General features: G+C 41.8%; 1 protein-coding gene across 1 annotated transcript; it reads right to left on the minus strand.

The window, feature by feature from the left end:
* Positions 1-533: 533 nt before the first annotated feature.
* ttc21b (tetratricopeptide repeat domain 21B) lies at positions 534-14,785 on the minus strand. The gene is made up of 29 exons (XM_056435171.1): positions 14,644-14,785; positions 14,209-14,338; positions 13,983-14,093; positions 13,723-13,889; positions 13,444-13,566; positions 12,920-13,077; positions 12,208-12,292; positions 11,982-12,080; positions 11,681-11,873; positions 11,479-11,576; positions 11,012-11,212; positions 10,681-10,810; positions 10,442-10,599; positions 9,984-10,208; positions 9,535-9,773; positions 9,016-9,088; positions 4,000-4,110; positions 3,778-3,916; positions 3,406-3,512; positions 3,099-3,287; positions 2,787-2,897; positions 2,611-2,692; positions 2,353-2,503; positions 2,112-2,273; positions 1,816-2,011; positions 1,274-1,498; positions 986-1,106; positions 829-896; positions 534-750 (listed from the first exon to the last, which is right to left on the minus strand). The coding sequence occupies exons 1-29, from the start codon at positions 14,665-14,667 to the stop codon at positions 673-675; spliced, it is 3,954 nt and encodes a 1,317-aa protein (XP_056291146.1). The 5' UTR covers positions 14,668-14,785; the 3' UTR covers positions 534-672.
* Positions 14,786-16,191: the final 1,406 nt, after the last annotated feature.

The raw sequence follows: 16,191 nt of genomic DNA on the forward strand, positions 1-16,191 counted from the left end.
TAGTGACTGTGTTCCCAGCACTTCCCATCCAAAGGAAGGCTTCCACTTTATTATGTCCATTAAAATGTACACTGTGTGTTCCACTTTTTTTTCCTGTCACGCTTGTAAATGTTGGACTTTGTGGCATTTGGTTGATGATGTAGGGTCCATGTTGTTATTAACACATAATTTAATATGTATCCAAAATAATCTTAACACTGAAATATATACATGTTTATCTACATCCTAATATTCATCACGAGAGAAACTATTTCCATTTGATTTTTGATTTGAATAAACTGGAGTTCATATTTTCAAAGAATGTAAATGTGAAAAGTATCAAATATAAAATAGGTGGTCAATTCTGATGAATCCATTTGAAATATAAATGTTGAAGACCCCTTGTTTTTAAAGAAAGAATGACTTATTTTAGCTGAATATGTGGCTAGACTGTTTCCCCTCACGATCGCCAGCACCCGATTATTCATTTACTCAAATGTACAATGTTATAGGAAGTTTTTCCCAAAGAAATAAAGTCAAACAGAAACAGCGGATTCATTAAAAGAAACATATTTTATTCTAGAAACATTGGCTTCATCTTCTCTTTCTTTCTTACTCTCTCTCTCACACACTCACACACACACACACACACACAAACACACACACAAACACACCCACAAACACACACACTATCTAAGATCTCAGGGCAACACGCGCTTTGTCCAAGATGTCCTTTCTCATTCGAGGATAATTTGGATGAGCAGCCAAAACCTGTGGGTGGAAGCAAGAATTATTCACGGGAAGAAAACAGATCAAATCTCTATAACTAAACATCCACAGGCATCTCACCTTATGACACACATCTATGGCATCAACATGCCTCTTTGCTTTTAAGTAGTTGAAAGCCAGCTTGTATCCTGAAACGAAAACAGACATTACAGTTAGAAACTTAATTTTATATTCCATTCAGTCTGTACGAATAGCAATGTGATTTAGGCTGATATACCAATAGTTGGGTTAGTTTGATTTCCATATTTCCAAGCCAGTTCATAGTTGAGAGCTGCATCACGGAACGCCTGCTCTTTTTCCGTTATGTAGCCCATATATTCATAAGCCTTACAGCATGACTGTGGAAAAAGTCCCCAAATAAATTGTTATCGCAAAGAAATGTAAATAATAGACGAAATAACACAGCAATGCAAAATTACCAAAATATAGGGAATATGTTTTGTGTGAACTGGACTTCCTTGTAGACCACATAACATTCAAGCATTGACTATATTTTCAGGCTGACCTTGTTATGATTGAGACATCTCTTCAAGAGGTCCCCGGCCATGTCATACTTTCCCAAATGGATGTAGATGTCTGCCAAGAGCAGCCAGCTCTTCTCAAACTCATCGGCGTCCACAATGCTCCAGTTCATCTTCGCTATGCGTTTGAGGTGGTTCCTGGCTCGGGGAGTCTGTTTCAGCATCATGTAAGCGGTCGCCATGGCCAGCAGTGCCGGTACGTGTTCTTTCTGAATTCAACCAAAGACTTCTGGTTAGACAGGATCCTCTCCCCCACTATCCCACTTCCATTTGTTTACACCGAAACCATACTGACTTCACTTCAGTACTCTCAGCAGTCTTTTCACTAAACGGTTATACACCTGTACAAGCAATGACTATACTAGAACTACACCATTAACATCCATCCAGGTGCAGTGTAATGTGCAGTTCACAATTCAAATAGAATGACTGACAGTAAGGGAGCCTGAATTAATTCACAGCTCCTGGTGTGTGTGTATTTACACAAGAGAGTAATGTAACTGCACACCAAACGGGGTTTACTTACTTCATTGTTGGCAATCTCTGTGAAAACACCGAGGGCTTTCTCTACATTGGCCTTCTGTTTGGTGGCCAGAAAGCAATAGTTCTCCAGGATGCGGAGCTGTACTTTTCCTCCTGGTGTCTGAGGCTTTAACTCCTTCAGCAGCATATCCGCTGTTCTCACAGCAACCTGCTCGGACTCCTGCTTCTCCGTGGAGTTCCTTATGAGAGAAAGAGTTGAGCATTAGAGGGAAGTCTGTGATTTTTAAATTAAATAATATATACGGTATAGATTCTTAGGATGCTTCTACTGCCACTCACCCTATTTCACCATCTAAATTCTCAAATACTTCTCCTCCCATGGTGTCATTGTCAGGGTTGAGGTAGATTTCAATCATGTTATACACAGCGTTTTGACCCCAATCATTGTCTTTCCGTGCTTTGTTGAAGTGCCGCAGAGCATCATTCGGTTCTCCTGTGAACCTGAACAGCAAGCACAAGTTTAGCCATAATTCTGAAAGCAGATTGAATCATTTTTGAGGAAACGCTCCCCCAAGCATACCAAAGATGAAGTCCTTTGCAATAGTGGAACCCAGGGTCAAATTTCGTCCTGGAAGAATGTTTTTTTGCCATATCAATAAATCTGGGAACTTCTTCCAACTTGCCGGCCCTTCTCAACAAGTCAATGAGACGAGACAATGTCAGGTAGTTGTCTGAAAATGACAGGTGTAAGTTATTATGCTTAATATTTAGAAAAGGTCAAATCATCAATTCACATTCATATTCACCACACATGTTTTGAAATGTGGCCCGAATGCACCTGGTTTGCGCCCCAGAAGTTGTTGAAAGTGGAAAACTGCCTGCTCATAGTCCTGCTTCCTGAACATAATGTCGGCCATCATCTAAGGAAAAACATGTGGAAGAAATTACTTCTCGGAATAAATTCCAAAAAAAGGTTACGGTGGTGAACCGTGGTGAAGGACAGACAAAACATACCAGAGTTGCATCTTCGTTAAACTGGTCATTCTTCAAAATGACGCCGCACTGCTCCAGGCATGCGTCAACCTCATCGAGAGTAAGGTACAGCCGTGCCAACTCCAGCATCACCTGGAAAGAGCGAGTGCATTCATTTGAATTTATGTCACAACACTCCTGATGGAATAATGTCGGGTAGATAAACCAGAGCTTTAAATCGAACTATCAACAACTCAGATCACAAACACAAACACCAGACTCTAAAAGATGCCAGAGCTTGTAAAGCACAGCTGCAGTGAGTACACAGGACGTTTTTGATTCAGCTGCACTGACCTTGTGATCAGTCTCACAATACACAAGAGCCTCTTTGTAGAATTTGACTGCTCTCTCATAGCCCCTCTGACTTGTGTAGTGTTTAGCGATCTCAGCGCAGATCTCGGCAGCAAGCTGTTTCTGCACGGGGACGGCGTCAGGCTGCTCCAACTGCACCCGCTTCAGCACCTTGGCCTGCACATCCCGGGCCTGTACAGCGCAGAAGAACAAGCTCTTCCTGAAACAATCAGCTCCCTGCATCAGCAAAATATGTTCATACAAAATGTGAAACGCTGAGAAAGAGAGCCACAGGACTGCAACCACGTACTCTTTGTAGGGAAAGTAAAGCCTCCTCATTTTTGTCGACCTTATTTTGGACCTTTGCCAACAGGACCAGATAACGGCAATCATCTGAGAGGGTGGGCAGCTCAATCACTTTGTACGTTTGAAGAAAAAGAAAAGAAGTCAAAAAGGAAACCAAACAATGAACGACTCAAATCAATCAGTAAAATCATGCTTTGAATAGCTTAACAGATTTGAAGCAATGTACGATATTTGCTTATATTTCTTTCCATTTTTGCATGAAGTTGTTTATACTAAGACATTATTTGCCAGTGCACAAACTATCATCATGACCAGGTTCTCCCGTGGTGTGTTTGACATCAGGAGTTCACTGTGTGTGTATTCCTGTCTTAAGTACCTGGCTCATGGGCCAGGGCTTCATGCAGGACTCTCTCACAGCGCTGATATTGCTTCATCTTCATCAGCAGCTCAGCCAGGTCGTAGCGCAGGAACTTCTGCTGCTCCATCTTCAGGGCTGCTTCATAGTAATTTATTGCCTGTGTATCAGCAGCCTTGTGTCAACACCGTTATTTTCCTGTGAGTGAATCATGTTTATCTTTCTTTAAAAGAGTGTACAAACCTTCACGTAGTTATGAGTCTTGACCAGGGCTTTTCCAATCTTACTGGCTAAAGCACCATCTTTGGGGTTTTTCTTCAGAGCTTGCTCATAAACATCAATGGCTTTCTCAGGCTGAGGATAAAACAAATTGCACTGTAAGTGAGGTCATAGTTTGTCGTTGGTTATGTAAATATTAGGGCTGTCAATCGATTTAAAAAAATTAATTAATTAATCGCACATTTTGAAATTGCGATTAATTAATCGCGATTAATCGCGCTTAAAAGTGTTTTCCTTCTTTTTAAAGACAAAACTTCACACAGAGCTGTGTTTTCAAAGAGGCTCCTACATATACAGTGCCAGCGAGGTATTTAATATCGTGGATGATAAATTGTTTCTTCAGTGAAACATCAGATTAGTAAAAAAAAGAAGTATATTGAGACCCCATTGGTCCTGTCATCTTTAACATTGAACAGCAGCAGAACCAGTGGCCTTGGTAACTGACTGACATTCAAATATGTCACGTTAACCCTCTGGAGGCTGGGGGCATTTTATACATTTTACACACAAAAAAAAATTAACCGTTTAAAGTCTTTTGCATGTGACACACCCCCACGTGTTATACATCAAACATTCCAGAACAATCTCAGCTCTGTAATAAGGCTCATTGTCCTCGCGCCATGTTCTCTGGTTCTCTGACTGACAGGCTGCTAAATGAGCCTCACCTGTGAGGTGGGAGGTCCTTTGTGATTTACTGAGTGTTCATTGGTTGTTTTTTTCCCAAAATGTTGACAGACAAACGGATTGACAAATCACGTTGAAGGTTTCATGTGACGAGTTCTTTCCGCGCCGCGTCCCCCGACATGTCGCCCCTCTGTTCCTCTGTGTATCAGAGGGGGAGACGGGAGGGAGGAGGGAGGAGGAAACCCGACTGATTCATCCACGAGTTAAACTGATTTCTGCTCCTTATTTTCGCGGAGAAATAATTGTTTTAAAAACGGAAACAGTGTCAAACCGTACTACCGCGGTTTGACACTCAGAGGAGTGTAAAAACTTCAACGAACACCGGAAGCAAGTCGAAGTGTCCTTGAACAAGGCACTGAACCCCCAGTTGCTTCCCGGGCGCATCACTGCAGCCCACTGCTCCTTAATAACTAAGGATGGGTTAAATGCAGAGAACTAATTTCCCCTTGTGGATTAATAAAGTATATAAAAAAAAAATGTAAAAACAAGTTTCGTTAATTGCGTTAAAATATTTTCGTGCGTTAACGCGGCCAAATTAATGGCATAGATTAACGCGTTAACGCTGACAGCCAGGCACGTGCACAGATAGAGCCCTAGTGGTGCTCAAGCACCAGCCCCTTTGCCCTGGATGAGAAAAGTGCCCTTTTTGCTGGAGAAACATTTTTTTTATTCATCCGTATTTAAGAATAAAAGTTACTCTCTGTCATCAAGTCCCCCCAAATGTGTTTTATCATCCGGCGGGGCATTTATTTGAGTTCTTGTGAGAATTTCGCCCCGACATGCTCCGCGGCCAGTGTTGCCAGGTCCGCGGTTTCCCCGCGGAATTGGGCTACTTTTGAATTGTTGCCGCGGGTTGAATTTTTTGTCCGCTTGTTCGGGTAGACCTATTTTGCATGCAAATTACATGAATATCTTAAAATAAAAATCCATATTTTAAATGAAATAATTTATTTATACCCAAATCCTACCAAACTGACTCCAGATCAGCACGTACACGCCGACACATCCGCGCAGTGCCTTCGATCTCCGCGACCTTGTCCGTCACCATGGAAACATTGTCACGTGACATCTAAGCGCTTTGGTGCTAGTGACGTCACGGAGCCCCAAACCAGAGTCTGTAAGTAGAAGTGATTTCCAGCAAAGCAGCAGGGATTTGTGAATCTCACAGGAGCGGTGGGCGATAGGCGGTTCAGAATCGCCTACACGGGAGGAGCGATATAGGCGAGTCTGATTATGAATCGCCGACCTCCCCAACGGGGTGGGACGGTTTGGCGAGAATCACCTCGTGTGATTACTCCTACACCCCAACCCGGGGTGGGTTTGGTTCTGTGGGATTCACAAATGGGGCCCTTTTAACCCCTTAGTTTAGTTTATTTTCTTTTATTTTATTTTAGTTTAGTTTATTTCGATCAGCAAAATATACAACAATCAGAATTCAACAAAAGAAGAAAGTGTCTGACCGAAAGGGTCGAGGCTGAAGCTATCTAGCTTATAAGTGCCCTAACCTATGATTTCTCAAAAAAACTTATTTCAAAGAACCATATATATATATATATATATATTAGTGCTGTGAAAAATAACGCGTTAACGCGTTATGATTAAATTACAGGATTAATTAGTTAATTTTTTAACGCATTTAACGCATGTGCAGAATGAGCTTCCAATCCGTCTGTTGTTGGTCGTCTCTACAGCAGCATGTCATTCTGTCTCTACGTGTCGCGTTAACACGACTCCGATCTCCGTCTCGCGCGCGCCGCAGAGCTCTGGTGCCGCGCCTGACGAAATAAAGTCACTTGCGCCCCCATCATGAAGGAGTTATGCTTAGGACACCAACATGGTTAGCAGCGGTACTGGACATGGATTTTAAAAGCAGTGTATATGGTTTGGCACGGGCATATTTTGAGTTCTGATATTGGGCTGGTTTTTGGGCTGGTTTTAATTGGCCATTGGGCTGGTTTTGTCACACAGACCTGGCAACCCTGTCCGCGGCGCTCACGAGCCCCCCCTCCTCTCCCTCCCCCCGCCGCGCTCCTCCCTCCTCCACTTCCTCCTCCGCGCAGGTCTCCTCGCGCCACCAAACGGCTGCACCTCCTTCTCCTCTGACCCGCAGCATCAGACACACAGGTCATGACGGTGTTTGTCCCCTGACGTTGTTTGGTGATCAACCACAACATTAGCGCTGCTGAAAACATGACGTCACAATTGGTCCGACGTTTCCTAAAAAATATTTTTTTTAAACTGTGAGAGAGAAGAGAGAAGAGAGAGAGAGAGGAGAGGAGAGAGAGAATTCTTATTCCGTTCTATTCAACAGGGGCTAGTCTAGGATTTGCGTGGCCAGACTGAAAAAAAAATATCATAAGGCCTCTCTTGTTCAGAGGGCCGGGTCAAATGTGGAGGCGGGCCGTATCCGGCCCGCGGGCCTTAGTTTGAGGACCACTGCTCTTGGCTGTTGATGTCTATCAATATCGCTCATTTTGAAAATGACGTCAGAGGGCAATACGGATCTGTATCAGACCAGGAGGAGGGCAATACGTGTCTGGCATGACGGCCATTAGCCAATCAGAACGCTTGTACTGTTGTTGCTATATAATAATTCATCTTTATTCATAAAGAAAATGTAAGCTAGTGGTCTGATGCTGCCAGAGGAACGCAGGTCGAGGATGTATTGCATCATCAGTGTATTGCTGCTAATGCTTCAACTGTCAGAATTTTTTTTTAGCATTGGGTGCCCTTTTTTTTGGTTTGAGCACCTGCCCCCCAAAATGTCTGTGCACGTGCCTGCTGACAGCCCTCGTAAATATTATTCACGACGTCTTTAAAGTTTCAATATTTACAAATGTTTGGCTGCCGTACGCAGGCTAGGATTAAGAGCTGTTGGGAATGTTGGATAAGGATATGATTTCTGATGGTCTAAAATAGATCTTTCCAACACAACATGAATGACGCCATCATACCTATCATCACGACCAGAGTATGTGCCAACATACCTGACCTTAGGAGGCTTGCCTCGCCTCCCATAGAACCGTCATAGCTCCTTCTCTTTGACTTAATCTAAGACCAACTCCACTCGCTTTGAGGCCGGCACAGTGTGTGCCTTATGGCAAACCATTGTTAAGCAACTTCTCGATGGGATTGTATGTTACGAGTATAGGGATGAGAGGACTAACAATTTAAATTCCCATACAAATATTATAGACATATTAATAAGAGTTCCCTCCTTTTTAGACCCTATATAAAATAGTGTGTCACAATCTCTTACTGTAGTTCCCTCTGACCTTGTAATACCTTTTTGTAGTTGTTTTGTTAAGCTTCTGTTCAAAGGGTGGGGGGGGGGCTGCTTATGAGAACTCTACTGAGAACTGCCATGAAGTGGGTGATTTTTAAATATTTGATTTGGATCTAGTCCTGGACATAGCTGGAAACGTAACGTAACTGCTTGCTCTGTCTCGTCACTCTCAACACATTATTTCCCCGGATATTTAATTTATAATCTCATATTTCAGATGTCAACTTGAAATGTGAGAACAGGCCAAATTGTTTCGATAAATATACATTTACTCTGCCAAGATGGGATAGAAGATGTTTATTTAATGTCCAGTGAGTGTGCCGACAAATTATTATTGCTCACTGAGATGTTGAGACTGTCCGATGATAAAAGATGGGGACACCCCGTCTCTAAACGTGTGTTTAGTGAATTCTAGTTTGATAGCTCACTCTTCCAGAAATGTGGTTGACGTCCTGGTCTATCATATATATATATATATGGGATGCTCTTTCAGGAATATGTGCAGTAGCGTGGAGCGTTCCTTGTTCGTTTTCTATGTTTTATGGAAAAGCAACCCCAAACATATTCGGTTCCATTACACTAAGAGGGACATCCTGGGTTCTACGTAGACAATGATCATCCAAGGTAAGGTTTGGCGATGGTCTTCATGACAGCTCCAACACAGCACAGGACAAAGTTTATAAAAAAACAGCGAGGCTCCATTCCATGAACGTTACGAACAGGAATGTCGAACTATAATAAAACTCACAGTAGGGACATTGCATTACACAGAGGCTACACATTTGTGTCACGCCACTATTTACAATCTCACCATGAAGGACAATCTTTCAGTTACACCTTTGACTTTTTGGAGAAGACTTAAAAAAAAAATTGGATGAGACATCACAATATTATAGTCATTTGAAGCACGTAGCACCTTTAAATCCATTCTAAATTCTAGAACAACATTCATACAGACATTATCGTAAAAACATTTCACAAGACACAGATGACTCCCGTCTCCCACTTACTTCTTGAATGTTAATGTAGGCATCACCGAGTAAGAGGTATGTGTGAGTGCTGGGCAGCTTCTCCACCATTTCTCTGGAGAAAAGGCAAACATATCACATATGGTGTACTTCATTAAGTCACCATGCAGTATGTCTCTGCTGGGCAGAGGTTCTGTCATACTCTCCTACATCTAAGCTGTTATTATAAGTGGCAGCAGAGAGCAGCAGAAGACTGAAGGCAACTTTGCACATTTCATCTTTACTGGGTGAATGGCTTCAGTTAAGTTTTTATTTGATTTAATTTATGCTTGTGGTCTTCTGAATCTGACGACAGACACAGCTGGATGAAATGTAGGTGCACGATGGCTGAATATCCTAGAGTCATGTATTTAATTAAGTTTCAGCCGTTACTATTCAGACAAACATTTACAACGCATTCGGTTCCAGATGGAGTAAAATCGCTCATATATTCAGCTATTATCTTACATCAAGATATCAGTGAGCGTTCTCTGTACATTTAGATCCAGATGTGTTGCTCACCTGTAACAGCTGGCATACAAGCGTTTCTCTTTTCTGTGGTTCAGATATATGTCCGCCATTTTCTCCTTGGCTTGGATGTAGTAGGGCTGCTCCGGGGTAATGTTTCTGAGCATACTCAGCGCCAGCTCGGTGTCACCCCGCAGCAGGGCCAGGTCTGCATTGGCGATAGTGACACGCAGCTCCTCAGGGGTACCCGAGAACTCATTGATGGCATCCTGCATCACCTTTGCTGCTTCATGCTGAAGTGTTAAACACATTCATAAGTGTTGACTGTGTTTTTGTCCTTCACAACATATGTGGAAACCAAAACACACTATGGGGAGGGAAAGCCTTAAAATACTCAAAGAAGAATACATTGCTTCACATCAACCATAAAGATAAAAAGAGTGCTTTTAATTCAGCAGGATTGTATCATGCAAGCCTTTTTACATCAAAACTCAAAATGTTACCTGTTCTCCGTTCAGCCACAGGGCCTCAGCTAATTCCAAGAAGACAGAGAGGCAGTCAGAAGGACTCAGCTCAATCTTCTTGCTCTTGGATTTGGACGAGGATCCAGCTCTGCGGACACCCGGAAGACTCATGGCCATCTGCAGTGTCTGAATAGCCTCCGTCAGCTCACCCATTTTCTTCTTAGCCTGAGCATTGATCAGGTGGTACAGGGGATGTTCTCGGATCTGAAATGAGAAAGATGTGCCGGACATACGATTCCTGCAGTTAACTCATATCCGTTTGTTTTATTTTGCGGTTGAGTTACTGATTGCAGCAAGAAATAGCATTCATATCATATCTTTAACATTCCTCTCAATGTATTTGTACATTTGCCGTTGGTCAAATAGGAGCTTAAGCTCATATTGTCTCGTAAATGTTGAGCAGCCAATAATACTGTCCATGTTGATGGTTATCTTACCTCAAAGTTATGGCTGAGGCAGAGCTCAAGAGACTGGGAAGACAGTGAGAAGTTACCCTGCAGCAGATGAATCTGTGCCATGAGCAGATGAGCATCTGCATAGGACGGACACTGGTCCAGACAATGTTTTAGATTGCTCTGAGCAGCTTCAATGTCACCTGAATGAACACAGAAGCGATGTAGTTTTAAAAAGCATTTGTAGAGGACAAACCAAAACATATTTTAAATGCGGTGCTCACCAGACTGATATCTGACTTTGGCTAGCAGGAAGACCCCTTGGGGAAGACCGGGCACAATCTTGACCACAGTATCCAACAATGTGGCACAGTGCTGAAGCTGAGGAGCAGGCGGCTGGCCCTGGGCTGGAGGCTAGAAACAAGAACAGTCAAAGTTGTATTTACTGCAGAGATTCTCAAATGTATGAAGAAAAAATAAAATCATCAGCGGCAAAATAATTACATGAACCGACTAAGGTTCTGTTGTTGCACTACCATCATTTAAGGCTCAGAAATGACATCGACATTTAAGGACCAACAACCAGCCCATCAGTGATGAATCTCCCGGTCATACCTTAGTTGGACACATTGCAAGATACTCTTTGACAATCTCCAAGAGGAAGTCAGGGTTCAGCTTCTCAAAGTACTCCACACCCAGAGGCAGACCATGCAGAGTGGAGAAGTGTGTGTCCACTGCATCATTCAGCAGGTTGGTCACCTCTTCCTGGGAGCGGCGCTTTTTCACTGCCAGAACGGCACGTAGGTAGAGTAGCTCCTGAGTGTGAAATCATTGATTGATTTACTTACAGAAGGAGAGTGGTTGGATATATAAGAGGAAAAGCTGACAAGGCATTTTTTTCAAGATGGATCGAATACACAAGAATAGTCACAGAAAGTCTCCCGGGAAGAAGAGAAAACACAGAAGACCTGCAGGAGCAGCTGCTGCCTCTCCTGTCAGGTGCAACCGCATTGTGCCGTTCAAACAGTTTTGAAAGGCATACGAAATTATTCTGAACCATGAAAAGAATCAAAAGTTGTTACCCCGGATTTTCCAATTGATTGTTGAATCTCTGTGAGAAATTCTAACTGTTGTTCTGCATCTTCAAGGTGGCCCTCTATCAGCTGGCAACGGATTATACCTGAGAAACAAAAATAAAAATGTGTATATGTTCAGAAATATAGAATAAATGTATGCATGGACCCACAGTGTAAAAGAGACACATTAATAACTATAACACATTACCAGTCAAAGCAGAAACACTTGTTTCATCCAAAGTCATGGCTGTCTTGTACCACTTCATGGCCTCCTTGATTCTGCCCAGGAGCACCATCTGGTAGCCCAACTCTGTGGCTACATCAGAGTCCCCTGATGCCACAGAGAAGGCTCTCTCCACCATCCTAAACGTCTGCTCCATCAGCTTCTCATTCCTTCCACACTATGACCAAAAGACAACTGTAAATGCTGCAATTCCAAACAACTTAAACAAGTCTTGAGAAGTAATAAGGACCAGGAATTTTGAAGATTATTCAGAAAATGGTCTTACAACACGAGTGAAGGCCAGAGACATCCTGTAGTAAAGCTTTGGGTTGTGTGGTTCCAGATTCTCCAAGTTGCTGATGAGGTTTGAAAGCTGCTTCACCGACTGCCCACGAGGAAATAAAACAGCTTCTGTGAATCGATCAGCAGTTTGCCAACTCTCTAAATGAAGGTATTTACAACGGCATTTTAATGCCTGCTGGTTTGCATCCATGTGAAAACGTTATTGTTACCTCAGTAATATCTCCATCTCTACATAAAGAATGTAGAGCTAGCATTCGTAGTGCCTCCAGATTATTTGTATCCTTCTGTAAAAGTCTGAAATATAAAACAAGGTGTTATGAATAAGGTAAATCTGCTACACTTGATAAGCGTGGGTTTCAGCAATAGTAATAGAATATATTACGCTGCTGCAGTACTATGCTGAGCTCCCAGACAAATAACACAGACACTTAAAGGAACTGTGTAGGCTGCCAAAAGATGTAATGTATACTTTGCTACCTGCACCCCTCCCACTTGATACAAACCAGTGAGGGCACCACAGCGGCTCTAAGCCTGCGGTGCAACTTGAATACATATTTTTTGCATTTCAGCAAACCTGCAGCAACGAATCCTTGAAATTGTGTTTGACTTCTGACCTTGGGCTCAAATGCCTTTTTATGCTGTCTGACCCTGGCCAGAGTCCAGAAGGGCTAGCACAAATGATGGCTTAACCAGTATGCACTGGTTTGAGACATTGCACTAGTGTTTTATTTGCACTTGTTGCTGAGCCATTTGTAAAGGCAGGCTGTTTTTATTCTTCTTCCAGCCATGGTGGTGATTACGAATGTTCTTTCCGCTTCATGATCTCACAAGAGACATTGTAACCCTCAGACAGGCTTGGACTAAGAAAGATGTGACCTGTGTATGACTTTGGAGAAACCTCCGAACCACCTCATCAATTACCTGTGTGCTGCGTTTATGGTTTGCTCCCATTCTTGAAGGCTGAGGAACAGTTTCATCTTCTTGGTGAGGGCAGGCAGGAACCCAGGGAAACTAACAATGACCTTGTTAACCATCTCCAATGCACCAGAGTAGTTCTGACGATATTCATAATATTGTGCCTAGGACAGATGAAACATCACTTAAGGTCTATTGTACACAACATATGACTATTACTCGAGTTTTAAATATGAACATATCATCTAAATGTATCAATGCCATTGAAATATTTAACGTTACAGAGGAATAATTCAAATAAATGACTGCCGAAATTAACTGAAATATATTTCATATAGTGAATGGAAAAATAAAAACACTAAATATACACCAATTATATTGTTGGCAAGAACACACAAACAATGGAGTCAATCGGAAACACAATACATATTATAAGAGGCATGGGAAATATAAGAAATGATAACATCGTAAGCTATTCAGCTGTGACTGAGGAAGACCATTCCATATGGATTTGTGATTTCTTATTTCACCTTTCCCATCAGGGCAAACACATCTGCTCTCTCCTTCAGTCCCTCGTCAAAGTACTTTCCAGCCTTTCTGGCGAAGGAGTCTTTACCAGATGTCACATCTATCCAGGCTTTTAGGATCATCCCCTGAACAACAAATATCATTCAGAATTTTCCAAGAGTGCAAATAAGTGAGAAGTCACAATGTCCCTCTTATCATTACATACACGTCAATATTTGCATCCGAATGGAAAAGTAATGCTGATGCATTTCTCAAAGTTATGACAAAAATGCATATCTCACCTCTCTCGAGCCACTGGAGAGTTTTATCATTCTCTCTGTGTACTCCCTTGCTTTATCATTTCGCCCTAACAGCCAGAGAAACATCCCAGCATAGTAGAGGCTCTTGGGAGATGCACTTTTTCGATCCTCTTTGACCTTAGCGTCAAGTTCTTGAATGACTTCTCTGTCTGGGAATACAAAGACACTTGCATTTTACCAACAGATGTCCAGTCCTTTGGGAAAAACCTGTGGCATAAATAAAAAGAACTTGGCTGGCATACCTGGGTTTGTCTTTTTTTTCTCAGCATAGACAAGGGCCATTAATGTGCAGAGAGACACATCTCGACTATCTCTCAATGTGTCCAACTCTACGGAGGCTTCTTGAATGTGATCTGTAGTGAGACAATGACGGAAGTGAATTTATGACAGATTGCAAAGAGGCAGTCGTGTAACCTGAAATAAGCCCATGCTTTTCTTTACTATTTCATTTGATTCGGTCAAGCTTACCTTGCATAAGAATACCATATGCATGGAGAAAAGTATAGATGGGATCATCGTTGAACTTCCTCCGTGCAGTTTCTGCAGCGTTCACAGCGTGATTGAAATACTTTTCATAGCAATAGCATCTGATCAAAGCCTGAAGAGAAACAGAGTGAAGACAGAGCGTATGTTATTGGGAGGTGATAATTCGAAACAAACAGCAGCTCTCAGTTTCTCAAAGAGAAACCCTGCGCGTAGCTAGCTAGTTGATCGTGATGAAGTCACTGATATCAGCGATAACCGATATCATTCATCGCCTGCGTTATTATGTTTAATTGTCTGAAGATAAATCTCTATCATTAATGGCTGACTGGTGTGTTCTGTGTCATGTTGCCATAATCCGAACTGCTTTGTTGTTCACGTTGTCCTGAGCCTTGGGTTGTTGTTACCGTGTTCGCTTACCAACGTTGTCTCTTCATCCTCCATCTTGGCTGATACGCTGGTGTTAAAACGAAGTCTCGTGGAAAAAAAGAGCTACAAATGTACCTCGTCTGCGTTGAACTTTGGGCATAAGAACAGCAACATTATTGCGTTTTTCGTTGTGTTTTCGCCATCTTGCAACAACTCCTTTAGCGTTAACCCTGTAACTTAGTAACGGAACAGTTGAGGGATATTTTATTCCCTGAAACTTTCCTCTCAGGCAACATTTCTTGGCAGACTTCTTGTTTATTCCATCTCATTTGTTATGGCAGATCGAAACCCTATTAAACCATAGTTTATTTTGTATCTAACGCCTTTAAAGTTTACTTGGTAATGTTTATTTGCGCAATTATGTGTAAACAGTGACGGTCTCTCAGGCTGATTGTATGCCTGACAGACAACACTCGCCAAATTAACCGCACTCAAAGAGAGAGACCTTCTTTACACAATCGAGCTGGTGACGCCTTTGTATCTCCAGGGGGCGCACTCATCCTTTTATAAAATGTGACATAACTACAACTATTGATATGAAAAAGAAAAAAACAATAACAACTATTATAATACTTATTATCCAGAGAGTTATCTAAGGTAAGAAAGGTGTAATGGGTTTATAGCCAACACATGAAATAATTGGTGGATTTGACCATGCTCCAAGAACGCAATTTAAAATGACTTATGCAACAGGCAGAACAAATATTGCACATTGACGTAAGTTAAATCTACTTTGAATACATGGAAATAATTTCAGGGAGCTCACTGGCTTGGTTTACACTATGGTAACATTCACTGAGTTTGGATTACAGTGGTCATAGGGTGTTGTTTGGTTGGTCCACTGCTTGCCTACACAGTTAAACATCATTATTATAGGAAATTCGTGTCAATTCCTGTCAATATCATATATATTTGTTGTTATTGTGCCATGTAAATTGTATTAGTGTTCAGTTCATCTGAACAAGAAAACAAGAACATTTTTATGCAACTTAACTTTTAGTTTACTATCTGCAGTGGAAGCATATTTCCATCCATCCAGTAATTGGTGGCCAATCTTATGCAACTTCATGCATTGACTGTTAAGTATGAACTCTTGATTGCATTCAGTCCAGGATCAGCCAGTGTCCAGCATGGGTGCAACTGTTCCAAGAGAGACCTTTCCATGCCTTGTCAGATACTATTTAGCACTAACTGTGGCACATAATCATTACTCTCCGCAGCGCACATCAACGGAAGACTAAATCGGATTGGTATCGAGCCCTGAGCATGTGCAGCTATGGTAAAGTATGTGTACTGTACACAACATTTTGTGCAGTTTTCTAACCCATAATATAAGAGGTAATTACAACACAATTAAAATGCACGATGAATAATGCTATTTAGTATGAACTACTATGTGTTTATTAATTTATTAATCCAAATTAAATTGATAATATTTTCCATAATACTCCTAAAGAGTCGTTACATGGTAGATAATCAAGGTGTTGTGCTTAGCAAAGAGCAATAAATACTGCATGTGTTGTTGCACTTAAAAAGAAT

This window comes from Pseudoliparis swirei, chromosome 2 (genome assembly GCF_029220125.1).
Source record: "Pseudoliparis swirei isolate HS2019 ecotype Mariana Trench chromosome 2, NWPU_hadal_v1, whole genome shotgun sequence".
Classification (NCBI taxonomy): domain Eukaryota; kingdom Metazoa; phylum Chordata; class Actinopteri; order Perciformes; family Liparidae; genus Pseudoliparis; species Pseudoliparis swirei.

Excerpts from the sequence above, each read along its gene's own strand:
- ttc21b (XM_056435171.1), bottom strand. The coding sequence starts at position 14,667 with ATGGAGGATGAAGAGACAACGTTG. Across the intron at positions 4,111-9,015 it reads CCTACATTAACATTCAAGAA|CCTGAGAAAGCCATTGATGT; the intron begins GTAAGTGGGAGA and ends TTTTATCCTCAG. Across the intron at positions 1,499-1,815 it reads CAGAGATTGCCAACAATGAA|AAAGAACACGTACCGGCACT; the intron begins GTAAGTAAACCC and ends GGTTGAATTCAG.